Raw genomic sequence first — 17,391 nt, forward strand, 5'->3', positions numbered from 1 at the left:
TTTGGAAGAAAATGCAGTATTATTATACACAACAACCAACTGAAATCTTTGTTCTAAGAATTTCACCGATGTGTAATAGTTGCTGCTAATGTACATCTCCTAAAGAATACACAAATAATCCAAATCACCAAAGCCAACCATGACACATAGAGGAAGAAAAGAGACATGACAGGCACCCACATACTGATAAATGAATAGAGAGAGAATCAGAGAACTACAAATATATCCAAATCATTTTTACAAGTGAAGAAATCTAAGTTAAATTATGTTCTGTGAAGCAACAACCCCAATGTTAGTACTGATAGATGTCAATAACTGAGTATAATCTAAACAAAAAAAGGTCATTTTCAAAAGCAGCTTTCTTTTATCAAAGGTAATTTCATTTGACAATAAACATTTGATAACATTTTGTATCATAATGTTTATTAAAACTATAAACAATTCTTCAATTTTAACATCTCATCTCTCCAGCAGTTCAGTCTACAGTTAACAATGGTTCCCAAGAACAGATAAAGTGGAGCTTACTTAATTGACAGTATGTCATACCTACACAAATGTTCGGGCAAAATTGAAAAGTTTTCTATATAAAAGCTGAGTATCAATGAACTGTCCAAATTCTTGTGTTGTAGACTATTATGCCAGAGTATATATACTACTTGTTATTGGCTAAAACTAACAATCTTTTTACAGTGCAAGTTTTTAAATTTTCTCCCACTGTTTTACAAAATTTGACAAATAGAACACCTATAACAAAGAAATCGTTTTCTAAAGGCAGAACAGGTCTAAGTATATTCAAATGGAGCCCAAGCAGCTCTATTTCAATAAGGTAAAAAACAAACTGATGAAATAGAACAAGTGACAAAAACTCATCTCCCACCTAGTGAACTTCAATACTTTACGTTGATGCTATTTTTATATTAAACTTCTAGGGTAATTACTGAGTATTTAACATGTGACAAAAGCTTCCCATTTGTCTCAAATAGTATTTAAAAGGACAAACAGCACAAAGGTAGAGGATATTAATAACAAAGCTACTGAACAACTCATCCCAAGCTATAATGCTCATTTACAGCTTTAAACTCAAAATTTTTTGTCACTACTAATAACCCATGAGTACAATAGTTTTCATTAATGATTTCAAAAACTTAATGGTGAAACCTGCTATATCATATCATCAATCACCATCCTCTTCTCCTGTCCATGACATCTTACCTTATTCCATACCTTTGCAAAAAGCAATTATTATTTATTCAGGGTCTACTGTGTATAAAAGTTGTATTGCCCTTTGTTAGTTCATTAGTTCACTCTTTCTCTTTTGCACTAAAGAAAAAAAAATTATCACATCTTCTCAAAAAGTACTGATAATTTTAATAGGTTTGTGACGAAAAAGACATTAAGTGAATATGAATAGTTAAGAAAGAGCCCAAGGCATAAAACGGTTTAAGAAAAATTGTAATGACAACTGTTATAAAAATCACGGCTCTGATTAGGTCACCTTGTACAGAAAAAGACAGACATCTTTATTTTTTAACATGACAATAACGAGATACAAGTCACATACAATGTTATTACTGAAAAAATAGAAATAAGTATCACTATCAAAATACTCCACATAAATAACGTATCAGACAAGACTAATTTTCAATTAAGTCACCATATGTAATTAAGTAACACTTAACATGTAGAAGTACCTACCAACAAGATTTCTAGGAACCTGAATAAAATCCTCCACAAATTCCAAGAAACTTCTAGCCTTTTTTACAGCATCAGCACTCTGCAGGAGGAAAGGGGAAAACAAACATGAGATAAAACCTGAAGAAAACTCACATTCCAAAACAAAAACACAAGAAAAATCTGAATTATTATGCTCTTGTACAGATTCTGCTCAGTTCACTAGTGACATTACAGGTCAAATAATTCATGAAGTACTTTAAAAAAAAAAAGCCAATCATTAAAAAGTTAGGAAAAAAGTACAGTTAGAACTAAAACACATTAGACATCTCTAAGGTCCCAAAAGCTCCTGAGAAAATTAGCAAGAGAGCTTAATTTATGTCGGCCAAATTTTAACCACGTCCTAAACACATTTGGTCGATTTTCCCATGTTGAATTTCTCCAGGTAAATATTAAAAACAAACTGTTCATATTGTCTATATTGTCTGCATTGTTTTTCTCATTCTCAACAAAACAAATGATTCAAAAAGCTGTTTTCATAGAGATGCATTAGGAAAAAACGTTAACTATACATAAGATCACTGAAATTCATAATTTCTAATGGGTACACTTTTTAAGACTGAAAGATGGGAGAAAAGGGTTTTCTAAAGGAAATTCACAGGTCTCGATAAGTTAATTAACTTCCACTTTGAATGTTTGTTCTTTAATAACTAACCACAGATCAAGTGTATTGGTTGTGTGTGCTCATGATATTCCACATACAATAAAAATTTTAAAAACGTACTTAATTCTCATAAATTATAAGGTAAGCACTATTACGCATATTTCTCATTTTACCCTGAGGAAAATTATGCAGGGAGATTAACTCTCTCCAAGCCAACTTAACGTGGTAGACACAGAATTCCAATCCAGGAGGAGCCTTTCATCTTAATTACTTTGTTATACTGCCCACTTCTAAAGCTTTCAGAAATAAGAAACAGGCCTCTAGTCAATTTACTTTATGACTCAAGCTTTTCATAAAAGTTATCTATGTATGAGAAGTCAAGACTTGAACTTATCACCCAAAATAATCTCATCCGTTTATTCGAATGTGGATGATCCCAATGAAAAGTTTGAATTATTTACTTTTTAGATTATCTTCCTGTCCACACAAATTTCACAATTAACAGTGACAGATATTATCTAAATTTAAGTTTTACCAAAGCTGTTCTTTTATATGCTATTTACAGTTGCCAGTGCCTGACACACAGTAAATATATGCAAAAAATATTTGATAAACTGTAATGCACATAAATTGAGTTAAATTCAGAAGCCATTGGTAAAGAAACTTCTGAAAATAGTACCCATTATTCAGTAAATCTTTCACTGCCCCATATAATATCACCTTAAGTCCATATGTATATGTGTAATTAATTACTAGGCTGACTGATTTTAAAGTGTTTCACTGGTAAACTTAAATTCCAAATAAATATGATCAAATAACAGTTAATGTTATAGCAAAGTTACGTAAATAGGTGGGGGACAAAAAAACGGCTTACCTCTCCATAGATTCTAAATGTCCCAGTATCTTCATCTAGCTCAATAGCGGTAACTCCAGGAACCTTCCTAGCTTGCTGTATGTTACTACCATGTGTTCCTATTGCCAGACCCATCAAATCTTCTCTCACAACAAATTCCTCATGAAAAGCTGCTGCAAGTTGTTTTGTGCACTAATAAAAGAGGTAAATTAGAATTATAAAAATCAAAAACAAAAATATTTTTTGTATACCCATATTCATAGCATTATTTACAATAGTCAAGTAGAAGAAACCCAAATATCCAGACTGAATAAACAAAATGTGATACATGCATACAATGCAATCTTAAAAAGAAAATTCTGACATATGCTACAACATGGATAAACACTGAAGACGTTATGCTTACTGAAATAAGCTAGTCACAAAACAACTAATACTATATGACTCCAATTATATGTGGTATCTAGAGTAGTCAAATGTATAGAACAGAAAGTAGAAGGGTGGCTGCCTAAGGCTAGGGGAAGGGGAGGCCATCATTTAGTGGTTATAGTTTAAGTTTTGTGAGGTATAAACTCATTTGGGGGCATACTGGAAGGGGAGAAAATAGTCTGATGAGTCTATTTAGTCATGATCACAGAAAACAGTAATTCTAACACAATTTTCTGTAATACTAATATAGGCAGTTCAATTCAAAGGATTTATGTTTCAAAACTCATTTGCATACCCCGGGTTTTGAACTTTAAAATTAGTAAGGGCATTCGCAAATTTGTCCTAAATAATACCTCAATTTCTCTTAAGACAGTGTATCGGTGCATGTGTGTTTAAGGGAGGGTGGGAGGAACCAATCTCTTAACAAGTGTGGCAGTGACAAATAGTCTCTAGGGACAGGACAGAAAAGCAATGTTAGGCTCTTTTTAAAAACTACATGCTGTTTGTCCTCCTCATCTCTTACGCAAAAGTTGTGATAATCTATTTACTAATGGAAGTGTGTTGTGACTGACAGGTATCAAGGTAGTAAAAACAGATTAAGAATAAAGAAGAATTAGCAATACAGTTCTATTGGATATCCCTAGTGAATTTCTAAGTTCTTTGGTACCTGTCATCTAGTCCTAAAAAAGAACTCAACAGGCATTTATGTCTAAAAAAAGTAATAGAAACAAATCGATTCTTCTAAGAAAACAAGGACATCACAAAACAGGTCCTAAGTTGTCTTACCTAATAGTCAAGTAGTTTGAGCCAGGGAATTTGAATATACTTATGAAACTGGGACATACAAAAAACCTTTTATGAGTAAACCCACTTACTTCTAAATGCTTAGTGGCCTCTTCATTTCTGGACATAAGCATCAATTTCGTACGAATACTTCGCAAATGCATGTCACTTAAAATATTTACTCTCTTCACAGTTGCTTCACTGGCAGACTATAAAGAAACAAGTTAATCACTCAAAAACTTAATCATTTTTCAAGATAATACAAATGAGACCTTCATAATCTAAGTCTTCCTTGATTCTCACTGACTACACTTCTCATCTAACACACCTCGTACCCCAAGTAATCTTACTTTCCTTTCTGAATTCCCTTATGAAATTCTGCTATTCATATTATGATGGGGGGGGCAACCCAACACATTAAGAATTTTAGGTTAAGAATGTCGAAATATTTTTCCTCCTTACTTCAGAAGAAAAAAATTAGCATTTTATAACTACAAAATCTTTCCCCCAGTTATTAATAAATCCACTATACACCAATACACCAAGTTAGCTTTTATTTTCTGAAATATTTAATTATAAAATCTGTGCAGTATCTATTATGTACCTTAAAATATGGAGTTATCTTACCAGTATCATTAGCTGTGTGGTTTCTGGATGGTAAAAAATTCTGCATGCTCCTACTGCCTTCTTAAAATCTTTATGTGCATTTTCATTAGCACACCTAGGGAAAAATTAATTCATGTTTAAGACCTAAATAATAGATTAAATTAGAGGGCATTTATAATGCAAACTCGGTATTTCATTTTGACACCACCCATTAAAACTTTTGTTTATTAAAAAGATGTTCTATCAGAAGTTTTTGATTAGGTGTTTGGGGAAAAAAGATTTTTGCAGCACTGAAAAATCCTCTTAATTCACAAAGCAATTCAACAGTAAACAAAATTACTCACGCCTCTCTCAAATCTTCAGGGACATCCACTGTGCATTTAAAGAAGGTATTTTTTTTGACAGTTTTATTTTGATTGACAGGCCGAAGTCGTTCAAATGTGACTATTTCATTGTAAGTGGCATCACAAGCAGCATATTCAATGACATAAAACTAAAAGACATCAAAATACTTTAAAAATCTCATGTGAACAAAAATAATGAGCTTTAAATGAAGTTCTAATTCCCTTGCTCAGCTTCAATAGCAGCCCCCCCCCACCCCTTTGTGGCACAACACTAAGCACTGCTTAGTTACAACAATCTGATTTGCCTAGATTATAGGTTCTTAGGAGCATGAATCCTTGATGGTTCTCACATGCTCAGGGCACACCTCTGGAGAGCAGCTTTGGTGTTTGCAAATTCAGAATACAAACGAAAATTAATGGTGTGAAGAATTTTTGAAATGTGTGATCAACTATTTCTGAAGTAGACTTTAGAAACAAAACAGAATTGGAGTAACATTTACAGAAACCAAGAGTTGAGGTGTTTCCTTGGAAATTAGTCACAAACCAAGTGTTAATATCACTTACTTCTCCTTTCATCATTCGAACTTTAGCCAACCACCATCCACAAGGTTCTTGGTCATTTGCTCTTGAATATACCTGTAGAGGAAAAGAAAGGGCCCTCATCCATTCATCCCAAAAGATTTCACATTGTAAATAATGATTTATTATAATAACAAGCCCCATTAAACTCAAGAATCAAAAATATTATTGTAACTGGTGTGTTAAAATGTAGTTTAAGTAAGAGTTATGTAGCTTAAATTTTACTATTGAAAAATAAAACAGGCTTTTTGGGGGGCAAATTGGCTCTTGACAATTGAACTCAAATTCACGAAGCTTTACTAAGCATAAATATTATTTTAAAGAAATGCTTCTTACAAAGCAGTTTTTATTACATAGTACAAAACATAGATCTTTCACTTTGTTAGCATTGTTCATTTCAAGCACTGTGTTTTGATGATTCAAGTATCAGAAGGATAAGCTAGAACTTACTGGGGATGTATTTTAAATCTGATATCTATAACATGTTGATATCAAGAACTGTTTTCAGAAAACGATAACCCCAATTTTGAAATTCCTTCGAGGATATGACTCTTACATCCCTTGCTGAGAAACCTAGATCAAATGTACTAGAAGTTTAGCTGAACAACAAAAAAATACACATTAGTCCATCTAGCAGAGTACATATCTTATAAAACCTTCTATCTAAAAAAATCGTATATGCTCTGTATCTGTAATTATCAGGAAATTTTTAACATAATCCATTAGATAAGTTTCTATTAAGGATTATTTATGACACAGCAGCTTTTTTGATGTATTTTCAACACAAGGGAAATGGGGCAGGGGGTGGGGGAGGCCTGAGCAGAAATGACTAAGAAGTACCCACAAAAATCTAGGTTTTATAAACTAAGGTTGCCCGTACAGAGGTGGGCAGAGAAATCCACCAATACATGTTAACAGCCATCTATCTGTGAGACAAAAGCAAACTGCTACTGACAGGCAAATAGTTTCGGAAAGCCTGAAGCTTCTATCAAAATGATCTCAGAGTGATCTTCGAAGTGGTGGGAATATCAAAACCGTTAAATATGAATAAGCCAAAGCCACATGATCAACTTTATTGTATACAATAATTAGGGAAAAAAAAGCATGAGGAAAAAAAAGATAGGCAAATTAGGCTACAGAGGACTCAATTTTAGCTTTTGCATTTTTTTATGAGCAAATCTATTTCATGACTTTTATTCTTTCTTACAGATCTTCCAAAATAAAACAATAAATTTTACTTTTTTAAAAACAATAAAACTCACTCTATTTTGCAATTGGTATATTCATTTTGCAATTGGTGTATTTTGCAATTGGGCATCCAGTGTGCCCTTTTATAAGGTTGAATCTAGTGATCTTATTTTTCCTATTATCTTGAAACACTTTGCTATTTCATCATCATTCATCAGTTATTCCCAACTATACTTTGAGAAAAAAAAAGGAAACAAAAATCTAAAGTAAACAGAAGAATAATGGTATCACCTGTAAAGACCCAACAGTAAAATATATCATTACTACTGCATCATCCTCTAGTTTCTTTACTGCATAGTGTTTCAAGAAAATAAAAGACTGGAAACACCATTCTTGTAGTCTGCTTTTAGCTATTGTTGAATAGTTAAGAATTTCAGAATTTTTATGTTCCACTCAAAATTGCAAAAAGAAAATTTACAGAGGAAGGACTTTCATGATTATTAGAGGAATCGATTGATGCAGAGAGACAGACAACATCACTCTAGATTCTAATGATCAATGTGAAATTATAAGTGGAATCTCAGACTATGAAGTCTCCAGATGATGACACCCTAGATGAATAGCCCAAACAATATACTTCTAAAGAGAAAAAGGAAATTTAGTATTCTCACCCAGTTAATCATTCAACTGGGACTTCATTATACAATATCCTGCAACAAGACTCTGGACCATTCTGTTTATCTAAAAGGACACATTAACAGCATTCTTGCATCTTTTATGTCTGCATACCAAAATGTACTTGATACAGTTCCTAGGTGGCCAAATGCCAAAGGCAGCTGTGTATACAAAAATTACTAGAAAGAAAAAGATGAAGAAGAAATGCAAAAAATTCAATGGATTAGTCAATTCAATTGGTTAAATATGGAAATGGTGTAATTATAGCACCAAGATGACTATACTCTGTTCAGTAAAATTATAAGCCACCAAAAGTTCCAAATATTCTTAAAGTAGTACACTGATAACTCAAGTGTAAAATGAACCAGAAGAAATGACAAACTAGAATTTATTAGAGATGTATTTTAAATTTGATTATCAGTGTTTATAAGATAGGTATGGTTGGGGTTGTTGCATTGATAGCGGAGGAACAGTAAGTAATATTTAGAGAACCTGACTTATTTTAGGTATATGTATTATCAAAACCATGAAAATACGTAATAAAAAATTGTATGTGCTATGTTTAAATGCTTATTAAGATATCTAAGGATGTTGACCATCACTATTCTTTTATTTCTACTTCCATAAAATTATATGTAAAATGACTTTAAAAAATTTTAAAACCAGTAAATGTGGTTTATTGGGCCCAAATGATAAATGATGATGACTATTTCCCTATTATACTGAGGATTAAGAAAAACAAAAAGGAAACCCTAAGAATAAGGAGTTCTTGCCGATCACAAGTACTACCTCAGAAAGGCAGTTCAGCTCCACTGGAGGATCTCTCCGAGATTTTTTAGTGGAAGGGTGCCTCAAGTTTCAATGCTGAAAGAGACTGATTTTAAAACTACCTAAATCCTTTTTTTCTTATTCTATTTTCACCAAAGTACAACCTTCTAAGAATCTGGCTTCCTATGTGTGTGTGTGAGAGAGAGAGAGAGAGAGAGAGAGAGAGAGAAAACGAACCATGTTGGACTACCCTGAGGCTTTATTTCTCATTGAACACTGAAATGCTGGATCCCATTTTATACCTACATCCATCTCTGTAAACTTCATCAGTAACTTTACATCTGAAAGACAAAGCCACTCTCATAAAGCCAACTACGAATGTGGCTCCCTTTGAGCGAGTGCTGTGGGTCAAATCACATCCTTTATAAAATGGACAGTGCACCTCATACAATAAAATCACTTTAATAACCCAGAATTAAAACTGTGTCCTAATATACTGTGTTCCAAATGTTGATTACTGAATTTATTTATGACTATATCATTGGAATAAGAGCATCTCATAAAAAAAAATTCCCTTTCTTCAGATTTCACTTAAACCTCTAAACTATTACAAGGAGCAATTCACATTCTAAAGCAATGGCTTTCATTGCTATGTAAGATTCCAAGTTTCTTCAAATCCAAGGAAGAGCTTTAAAAAACAGGAGACTAAGAAGTGCCCAAGGGAGACCTAAAAACACAACAGTACTCAGACTGAAGGTTACAGTTTCATGGAGTGAAGGATGGAATATGAAGAATCAAATTCCAAAAGCCTATTTAAGGATTCTTTCTACCAAATAACTCCAAGTCAAACTTTATTACCAAATGGTCTTCAAAATCTAGCACATGACCAAATTGTGACTTAAATGGAATTCCAGTCTGGATCGTAATGTTACCAACTTCTCATTCATGTTAATAATAATGTTCAACTATGCATTTCAAAGTCACAACCAAATAGAGATAATAAACACCACAGATAGACATTTTTATCAGTTTTCACCAAACTATAAAGAAAAATTCTAAATAATGTTAATCACTAAACTGAATACTTAATCATTATGACCTATTTTACAACTACATGGGGTACATTTATTGAAAACCGTTCCCCTGTATCCACCATTTCATCTCATTACAATCTATGAATAGAAAATGTACATTAAGGAAGGTTAACATCTGGAACATACTAATATAATTTATCTACCTATACAATATTATCTCATTCATACTTGTGGCTGATACTCTAAATAATGGGTTTCATAAGTCTTAAAAACTATCCATTTTCCAAAAGAGAAAGATAAAAATAGTAAAGAGTATGTTCACCTCTTTCTTTAGTGTATAAGCTTTTCCTACGACTAAGACTAATAATGAACTTGGTATTATGAGAAAGACTATATAGACAGCTGACATTTTCAGATTGGTAACAAGAATCAAACGGAAACATTTTTAAGGTATATGTAAAAGTGTATGTATAGAGTATCTTATATGTATAGAGTATCTTTTGTATAAACAAAATGCTGAAAAAAAATAAGGTAAGAGTGTCCTATCTCAAATTATTCCTATCTCCTTTAATTTCTCTCAAGGTACCTATTCTAACATTATAGTTAAAACATAAAGATGTATTTCCATAATGTCTGACAATCTGCCATAAAAGATGAAAGAAACAGCTTATGTCACAAGAACCAAAACTTGCCAATTCTTATCTCAACCCAAAAACTTCATAATTCAAAAAAAAAATTATTTTTATTATCAAGTATGTCAAACCGAAGAAGAAAACCTTGAAAACCGTGTAAAATTATATATTGGCTTGAGATGTGAGGCTTCCTATGTAACGTGTGTGTGTGTGTGTGTGTGTGTGTGTGTAACTTGTTGAACAAGACCAGTACCTATAACAAAAAACAAGGTACACCTTATGTGAAATCACTGGGGGAAAAGTTTTCTACTGCCCTTCCAATATCCCAGAACATCATGTTATATAACCGGCTCAAGAGAAGCTAAAGAACTCTTCATTTTCCCATGTCCTCCAACTGGATAAGCTGAGCATTGTTTCAGCAATCATTAGTTAGCAAAATCAACCATTAAGCAAATACTTGTTGAAATAAATTAATTCTATTAAATGGTATAAAGATTTTAAAACATATTCCATCACTTTTTAAAAAGTCAAATTAAAAAGACACTAAGTTTAAAAACAAATCTTTAAATTTTAGAACTTTCAAAACCAACTTTCTAGTATAATTATAGTGTCTTCTTGAGACCATTACTGGACTATGACATTAATTACTAGACCATGACATGACATTAATTTACGTTCTATAACTCATAAATTGGCAGGAAGGCGAATCTCAAGTAGCCATATTTTTAAAGTAATAAAATTTCAGTGTAAACCATATGAAATTATCAATATTCAACCATTCCTGTACTATATGGAAATTTCATATGGCTGAACTTTAAATAAATGCCTGAAGAGCTCAATGGAAGGCTCAACCCTGGATCATTTTTTTGTTCTAAATTTACTAATGTCCAAATCAAAATCACCTTTCTTTTCTTCAAAGAGGAGGGGTTCCCACAGTGGCAAAAGAACAAGAGTTGTGAGTCTGGCACAAAACTGACAACACCCTGTAAATACAGCGTGATATATTAAAGAATAACATGTAAGACAAAAACTGAAACTGGTCATCAGTTTCCCAACCTTCTGGCTATATGACCTCAGAATGGTTAGTGAAGTTTTCAGAGTTTAGAAGAGGACATCAAGAGATTATGTTAAACTGAGATAACCTGTTTAAAGAGCCAGTTAGTTGTATATTTATACATGTTACTGCTATGCAAGTGTCAGCTGTAATTACTGCTATTATACAATATCTGTGACTAAGAAAAAGGAAACAGTGGCCAGAAAATTATCAAGTTAGATTAAAAAACTAAGTACCCCCTTAAAAAAAAGGTGCCAAGTCTGTAGAAATACTAAAATGAGTATTTTGAAGGCAACACAGAAAAAAATAGCAGATCTGAATGAGTGAAAGTATAACTTGTTAATGGCAAAAGTCACTGAACAGTTTTTTTTTAATTGCCTGGAAGAAAAATATAAAAACTTATCCAAAAAATACAAAGATTTTCTACATCAAAAAACTACATGGACAAACAATAAAAACAGACAATTCACAGAACAAGACTAATAGCCAATAAACTAATTTAAAGGATGCTCTGTATCACTAGTGATGATCAAGGAAATGAAGATTCCGAAGACATCAGCTTCCTTCTTTCAGGTTTATAAAATTTTACAGATTAGGAATAACCCAACCAATCAATGAGAAAACAAATACTTTCATGTGTTAGCAAAATTATGAAGTAGTGATTCAAACAACATTTTTAAAGGACAAAAATGATACATTTTGTTACTATCAAAATTTTAAATATATATGCTATTTGATTCAGCAATTGAACCACTTAGATCTATGTTATCAGAAGATTTATATAAAATACCGTTTGGGGGGAGGGGGTTTCACGGTGTGAGGGATGTAAAAATAAAATAAAATAAAACTATAAAAAAAATAAAATAAAAAAAATACTGTTAATTTTGTTTTTTAACATTTGTCAATAACTACACGATCTTCTAATTTTGATACATCTGTATTTTAAGGAATACTATGGTGTGGTTAGAAAAAATGAGGTAAATCTGTATGCTCAGACATGAAACTGTCTTCAGTAACTGAAAACAAAAATCACAAATATATAACGTATTAAGAAAAAATATGAAGAGACACTCAACTCTGGTAAATGAGATTTAACCTGTGTGGACAACAATCATACCTACACACTTACACTAAGAGAGGTTCACTTTTTATTTTATGTAATTCTGTATCATTTCATATTTTACACTAAACAATGCTTAGAGTTTAAAGGGGGAGGGCTTTCAAAAAGTTATTAAGTTTGAAATATAAAGCCTAACAACCACAATTCCTAAACATTTCAGTTCATCTGTATAGATTCCTAACTACTGGTAGCCAAAAAAAGCCCGTTAATTCCATGGGTAGCAAAATTAACTTTCAGCTTTTTCCTTATGTGAATTTTCAAATTTTTCAAAAGTAAAAAAAAAAAAAAAAAGACAGAAAAGAAAAAGACAACATCTTAATTTCAGATGATTCTCACAACTGTAAGGAGCAAATTTCACCAAGACTGACCCATAAAACTGTAATCATCAATTTCCAAATGGGTCACAAAAATGGTCCAGAAACTGGAGAAGACTTTCCTTGACTGAGACTGGAGAAAGCACACTGTATCAACACCCTCAGCACTTCACGAAGTTTCTCCTTTAATCTGAGCCTTCACACTACCAGTAAGTGTCTGAACCACAATTTAAAAAATACAAAAAGTACTACTCTCAGAATTAACCACCTCATATTTCTAATTCTAGAACATTTCCAAAACTAAGTCATTCCTTGCTTGACCTGAGTCATCACCAGAATTCCAGAAGAAAAAAAAACCTCTAAATAAATTTTGAAAATTGCAAACAAATGAAACTCTTTCATCCATCCTCCAAGAAAGATACTGATTAGAAAAGGATGTAATAGTGAGAAAAATATTTGCAATGGAGTCAAAAGTCCAAGTGAACACAGTACAGTAGTAATCAGCAGCATCACTGTCTCAAGTCATAGCACCCACCACCAAACGCCACTACTTCACACTTAATTTTCAAGAGTCATTTTGCAACGTTGTTTCCTCCATGTCTTCCCATACCATCTGAGACATTTCCCTCAAGGTCACAAACATACACCACAAGTAGACTACTAGAAGGTACTAGAAGTTCTTAATACCCACTTTTGGTCAAATCAACTACAAAAGAAAAGGGTGAGTAAAGTGAATACTGTAAAATTAGGGAGTGGGCTCGTGATGTCCTGATACAATTAAGTTATAACATGCTTTGATTTAGCAAAGACACAAGACTGGACAGTAAACTTAAGGGCAAGCAATTAAAATCTAGGTAGAATTTTAAAATGGAAATTCAAGCTGTCAGTGGTTAAAAAACTAAACCACAATTCTTTGGTTTCCTAGCATATTATCTACAATTAATTTGTACTCCAAGAAAATTTACCATAAGAAAAACATACGAACAAAAGTAGGTTAACTAAATGAGTTCATTTCCGAAGTGCTCAGAAGTGTCTGGCACACATGCACTGTTAAGTGTTTAGAAACACCTTCAGATAACAGCTATTTATTTCATCAGTAAAGGTTCTCCTATGCCCCAGTTCCCCGAACCCACCGCACGTAAACTGGGTACAAATGAGATTTGAAAACCAGTCTCCTTCAATACTATCAAGCCAACTCCTTGTGAGAAACATATTTAGCACATTTGAGCACCTGGGAGAGGTTGTATGAATTTCTTGAAAATCAAATTTTCTATCTCCAACAAAGTTATTACACCTCTATTTAACAATAATTGTCAAGTTTCTTCTTACAGAACAGCAGGCTTATTAACCCACAATATTAACATACTGAAGTCAAACATTCAAGATCTACTGGGTATAAAAAAGATACAAAGAAGCAGTACAATATGATCTCATTCTTATTTTTAAAAAGAGAGGAAGGAGAGCCTGGGAATGATATGCAGCCTGTGAACAGTGGTTTTTAAGCTCTGGGCAGTGATTTTTTTTTTTCATTTTGTTTTTCTGTACTTTAAAAAATTTCCAGATATTTCTAGAATATTCAACAAGGCAGTATACTAATAACAGTATTTCAAAGTACATATAAACTATATTAATGTTCTATACCTATAATAAAGGAATACTATTTTATAAAGATACTAAGGAAAAAACACAAGACAAATACTAAATTAGCAAAAAAGAAGGAAAACAGGGACCAACTACATACAATTCTCTGTGCCAGAATCTGCAAAGCAATTCAAATGTCTTCCATCCTCATCTCTCATGTTATTTCATTATTTTCATTTTAGTGAAAAGGAAACTTGACCAACCAAATCTAAAAATGGTAGAGCTGAGACATGAATCCCAGTTGACTCCAAAATTCAAGCATTGCTACATTACATAACCATTACCAACATAGAGAGAAAATGAATTTGATTTATTCTCCATCAGTTAAATAGATTTTCCTACAAGAATATTTAAAAAAAAAAAAGGAACACAAGAAAATAAGCTTAAGCTTATGAATACATACCTCTACTTCATCTCCTTCACTAATTTCTTTTTTTATATCAGGTGGTGGTGGTAATCTAACTTCATTAAATGGAACCTGACGTTCTGGTTGCCAACTGAAGGATTAGAAAATAAATTAACAATTTTGTAATGCATTATTCTAATAGCCCATATATGGAAGCTAGTATATAGTTTGTTAGTGCTGTATATTTTTCAAATGAATCATTTTTCCCTAAAGAAAAACCATTTTCATGTTATATATTTTTCCAACTAATTAAGTTTGTTGAGGTGTAACAGATTTTGCATTACTCTTGATGAAGCTTATAAATAACTAAGATCATTAAAAATAATTACATATTACCTGCCAAATTACTCATCCTAAGGGAACAGTACATACATTCTGCAAATGAAATAGGCCCATCTACACCGCTGCCAAATTAACAGCAATGGGATCAACTTATTTCAAACACATTTACAACTATGTGACCCATTAAAGCAACATAATTTCAGAGATTATAAAAACAATATAAACTGCTTAATTCCTTTTTAGTGCGCATTCACAGAAATACAGAAAATTATTCAATTATTTTGAATAGTTGAATTATAAGATTCAATTTTCTCACATAGAATTTATCTTTTTCTACAATGAACATATACATGATGAAAACCTATAAAAAAAGCTTTTAATTTTTGAGGCAAATATGTATCAAAACTACTAATTTAGCTATAGCTTAATTGACATTTTTTGTGTTGTATTTTATAAGCTGCTTTGATGAGTAATTTCAAGTTCTAACAGGACATTCATATGCCAGGGAGGTATACCAGCACATAAAATGTTCCTATAGTTTCTATCTGCTAATGAGGCGGTAAAACAGTAGGAGGCAAGTAAAAAGAGTTTTGAGCGCTTTCTTTCCACCACTACTATCTAAATGGCATCTGTCAGAGACAGAAATTATCACACTTGTTTCTACAAAAAACAGCTGTTGGGCAGATACCTTTTCAGGCAGTTCCTGAAGCAGCTTAAAAGTGTAAGTTGAACTTACACTTTTCTTTTCTGATGTTCAGTTATACAGCAGTGCTCCTTTATAACTCTCCTAACCAAGCCTAGCATACTACCATCCACATTTTCAGATCACCTAGCCCTTACAGTATTTATAAAATTGATATTATTCCTTATTATTCCTTATTAATATCAAGCAAATAAAAGTGGCCTGCTACTTATTTATTCTGACTACCAGTAGCTATGTGGAAGGCCTGCTACATCATTTAAACATTTTGCATTTTTAAGAATTAAGCATATTATAATCCCATTTGTGCCATCTATTTTTACAAAAACTACTTACTGATTCATATTCATGTGCTTTGGCAAACAAAAGGGTCATGAAAAAGGTTACAAATAAAATGTGGGAAGAAAAACAGGAAGAGTTATCAAAACGAGAATTACGTGAACTCACAAGATAGTCAAACCATCAAAGACCCCACCCAAAAGGAAACAGTCTGGGACTACCCATCTTTAAAATTAAGATCTCTATTAATAAAAAATAATTTACTTGTTCTCGAAAACAACTGTGAGGGAGTCTTCATGAACATCTTTGATAAAGCCCTGAAAAAAAACAGGAACATAATTAAAAGCATATCAATATTCAATTAAACGTTAACTCTAAAAGGTGATATTAAAGATACAAAGATAATAACGGGGTACTGAAAAGAACAAAGCTTGGAATTAGACAAATATAGGTTTGATTTCCATCTCCATCATTTGTAAAACGTTATGACCTTGGAAGTTACTTAAACTCTCTGAACCTTAGTTTTCACATGATACCATAACCTCAGTTTCACACACCTACCTTGGAATTAGGAAAAAGAAATCTACACACCTGAAACCTCATAGGTATTAGTCAATACTCAACTGAGACAGTATTTAGTACTGTAACAGTTCAGGCTCTAGGGTTGGGATGCCAGGATTCACATCCTAGGCTCTTATCACTTACATATTCTTGAACATAGCTTTAAGAACCTAACAATTCATTACAGTGTCATATCCCATGAAATTATGAGAAATAATTGTTTACCACAGTAATTGTCATGAAGACAGGACTCAAATTTATCACAAACATTAGTTATAATATTAAATTATAACCCATCTTTAATAAAAGGCATGACTACATTTTGAATACTAACCTTGCCATTAATCTTACTTTTCCTACAACTTCTCTTCCTCCTTTGTTTAAAAAAAAAAAAAAAAAAAATCGAACTATACTGAGTACACTGCCTCAAAACCATTTTGGAATAAATATAGATTCTCAATAAAAAAATCAGTAGTCATTTTCTAGCCCTGAAAGTAATTTTGAAATTAGTGTTTTTACTTTGTCTTCATTTGACTAATGCAGCTAAAAGAACCGTTAAGACAGGACATATTCAAGAAAGAGCAAAGGACTTGGGTGCAGAATAGCTCCACAACTAAGTAACCATGCGAAGCAGTCCTTGGCACTTGTACGATTACAAGTGACATTAAATGACACTTTATTTTCTATCAATCAGAACTGCAAAGTTCTCAACCTTAGTCAAATGCTTTCATACACACTTTCAAACACAAAACACTCAGTAAATACTTTTCTAAAACATCTTATCACACTTGACTCTACAATGTGCACT

The 17,391-nt window shown here is 32.4% G+C and overlaps 1 protein-coding gene across 10 annotated transcripts in view; it reads right to left on the reverse strand.

Moving 5' to 3' along the window:
• The window catches only part of FXR1 (FMR1 autosomal homolog 1), a 54,497-nt gene that overhangs the window by 21,181 nt on the left and 15,925 nt on the right, over window positions 1-17,391 (reverse strand). For all 10 annotated transcript variants that reach the window (XM_081025383.1, XM_081025381.1, XM_081025390.1 and 7 more), the window contains 8 exons: window positions 16,287-16,339; window positions 14,759-14,852; window positions 5,915-5,986; window positions 5,351-5,499; window positions 5,028-5,121; window positions 4,493-4,609; window positions 3,210-3,380; window positions 1,696-1,774 (listed from right to left, as the gene is read on the reverse strand). In XM_081025383.1, the coding sequence (XP_080881509.1) occupies window positions 1,696-1,774; window positions 3,210-3,380; window positions 4,493-4,609; window positions 5,028-5,121; window positions 5,351-5,499; window positions 5,915-5,986; window positions 14,759-14,852; window positions 16,287-16,339 (829 nt within the window). The remainder of the gene's footprint in view (window positions 1-1,695; window positions 1,775-3,209; window positions 3,381-4,492; window positions 4,610-5,027; window positions 5,122-5,350; window positions 5,500-5,914; window positions 5,987-14,758; window positions 14,853-16,286; window positions 16,340-17,391) is intronic.

The sequence above is a fragment of the Rhinolophus hipposideros genome (assembly GCF_964194185.1).
Source record: "Rhinolophus hipposideros genome assembly, chromosome: 2".
Taxonomy (NCBI): Eukaryota; Metazoa; Chordata; class Mammalia; order Chiroptera; family Rhinolophidae; genus Rhinolophus; species Rhinolophus hipposideros.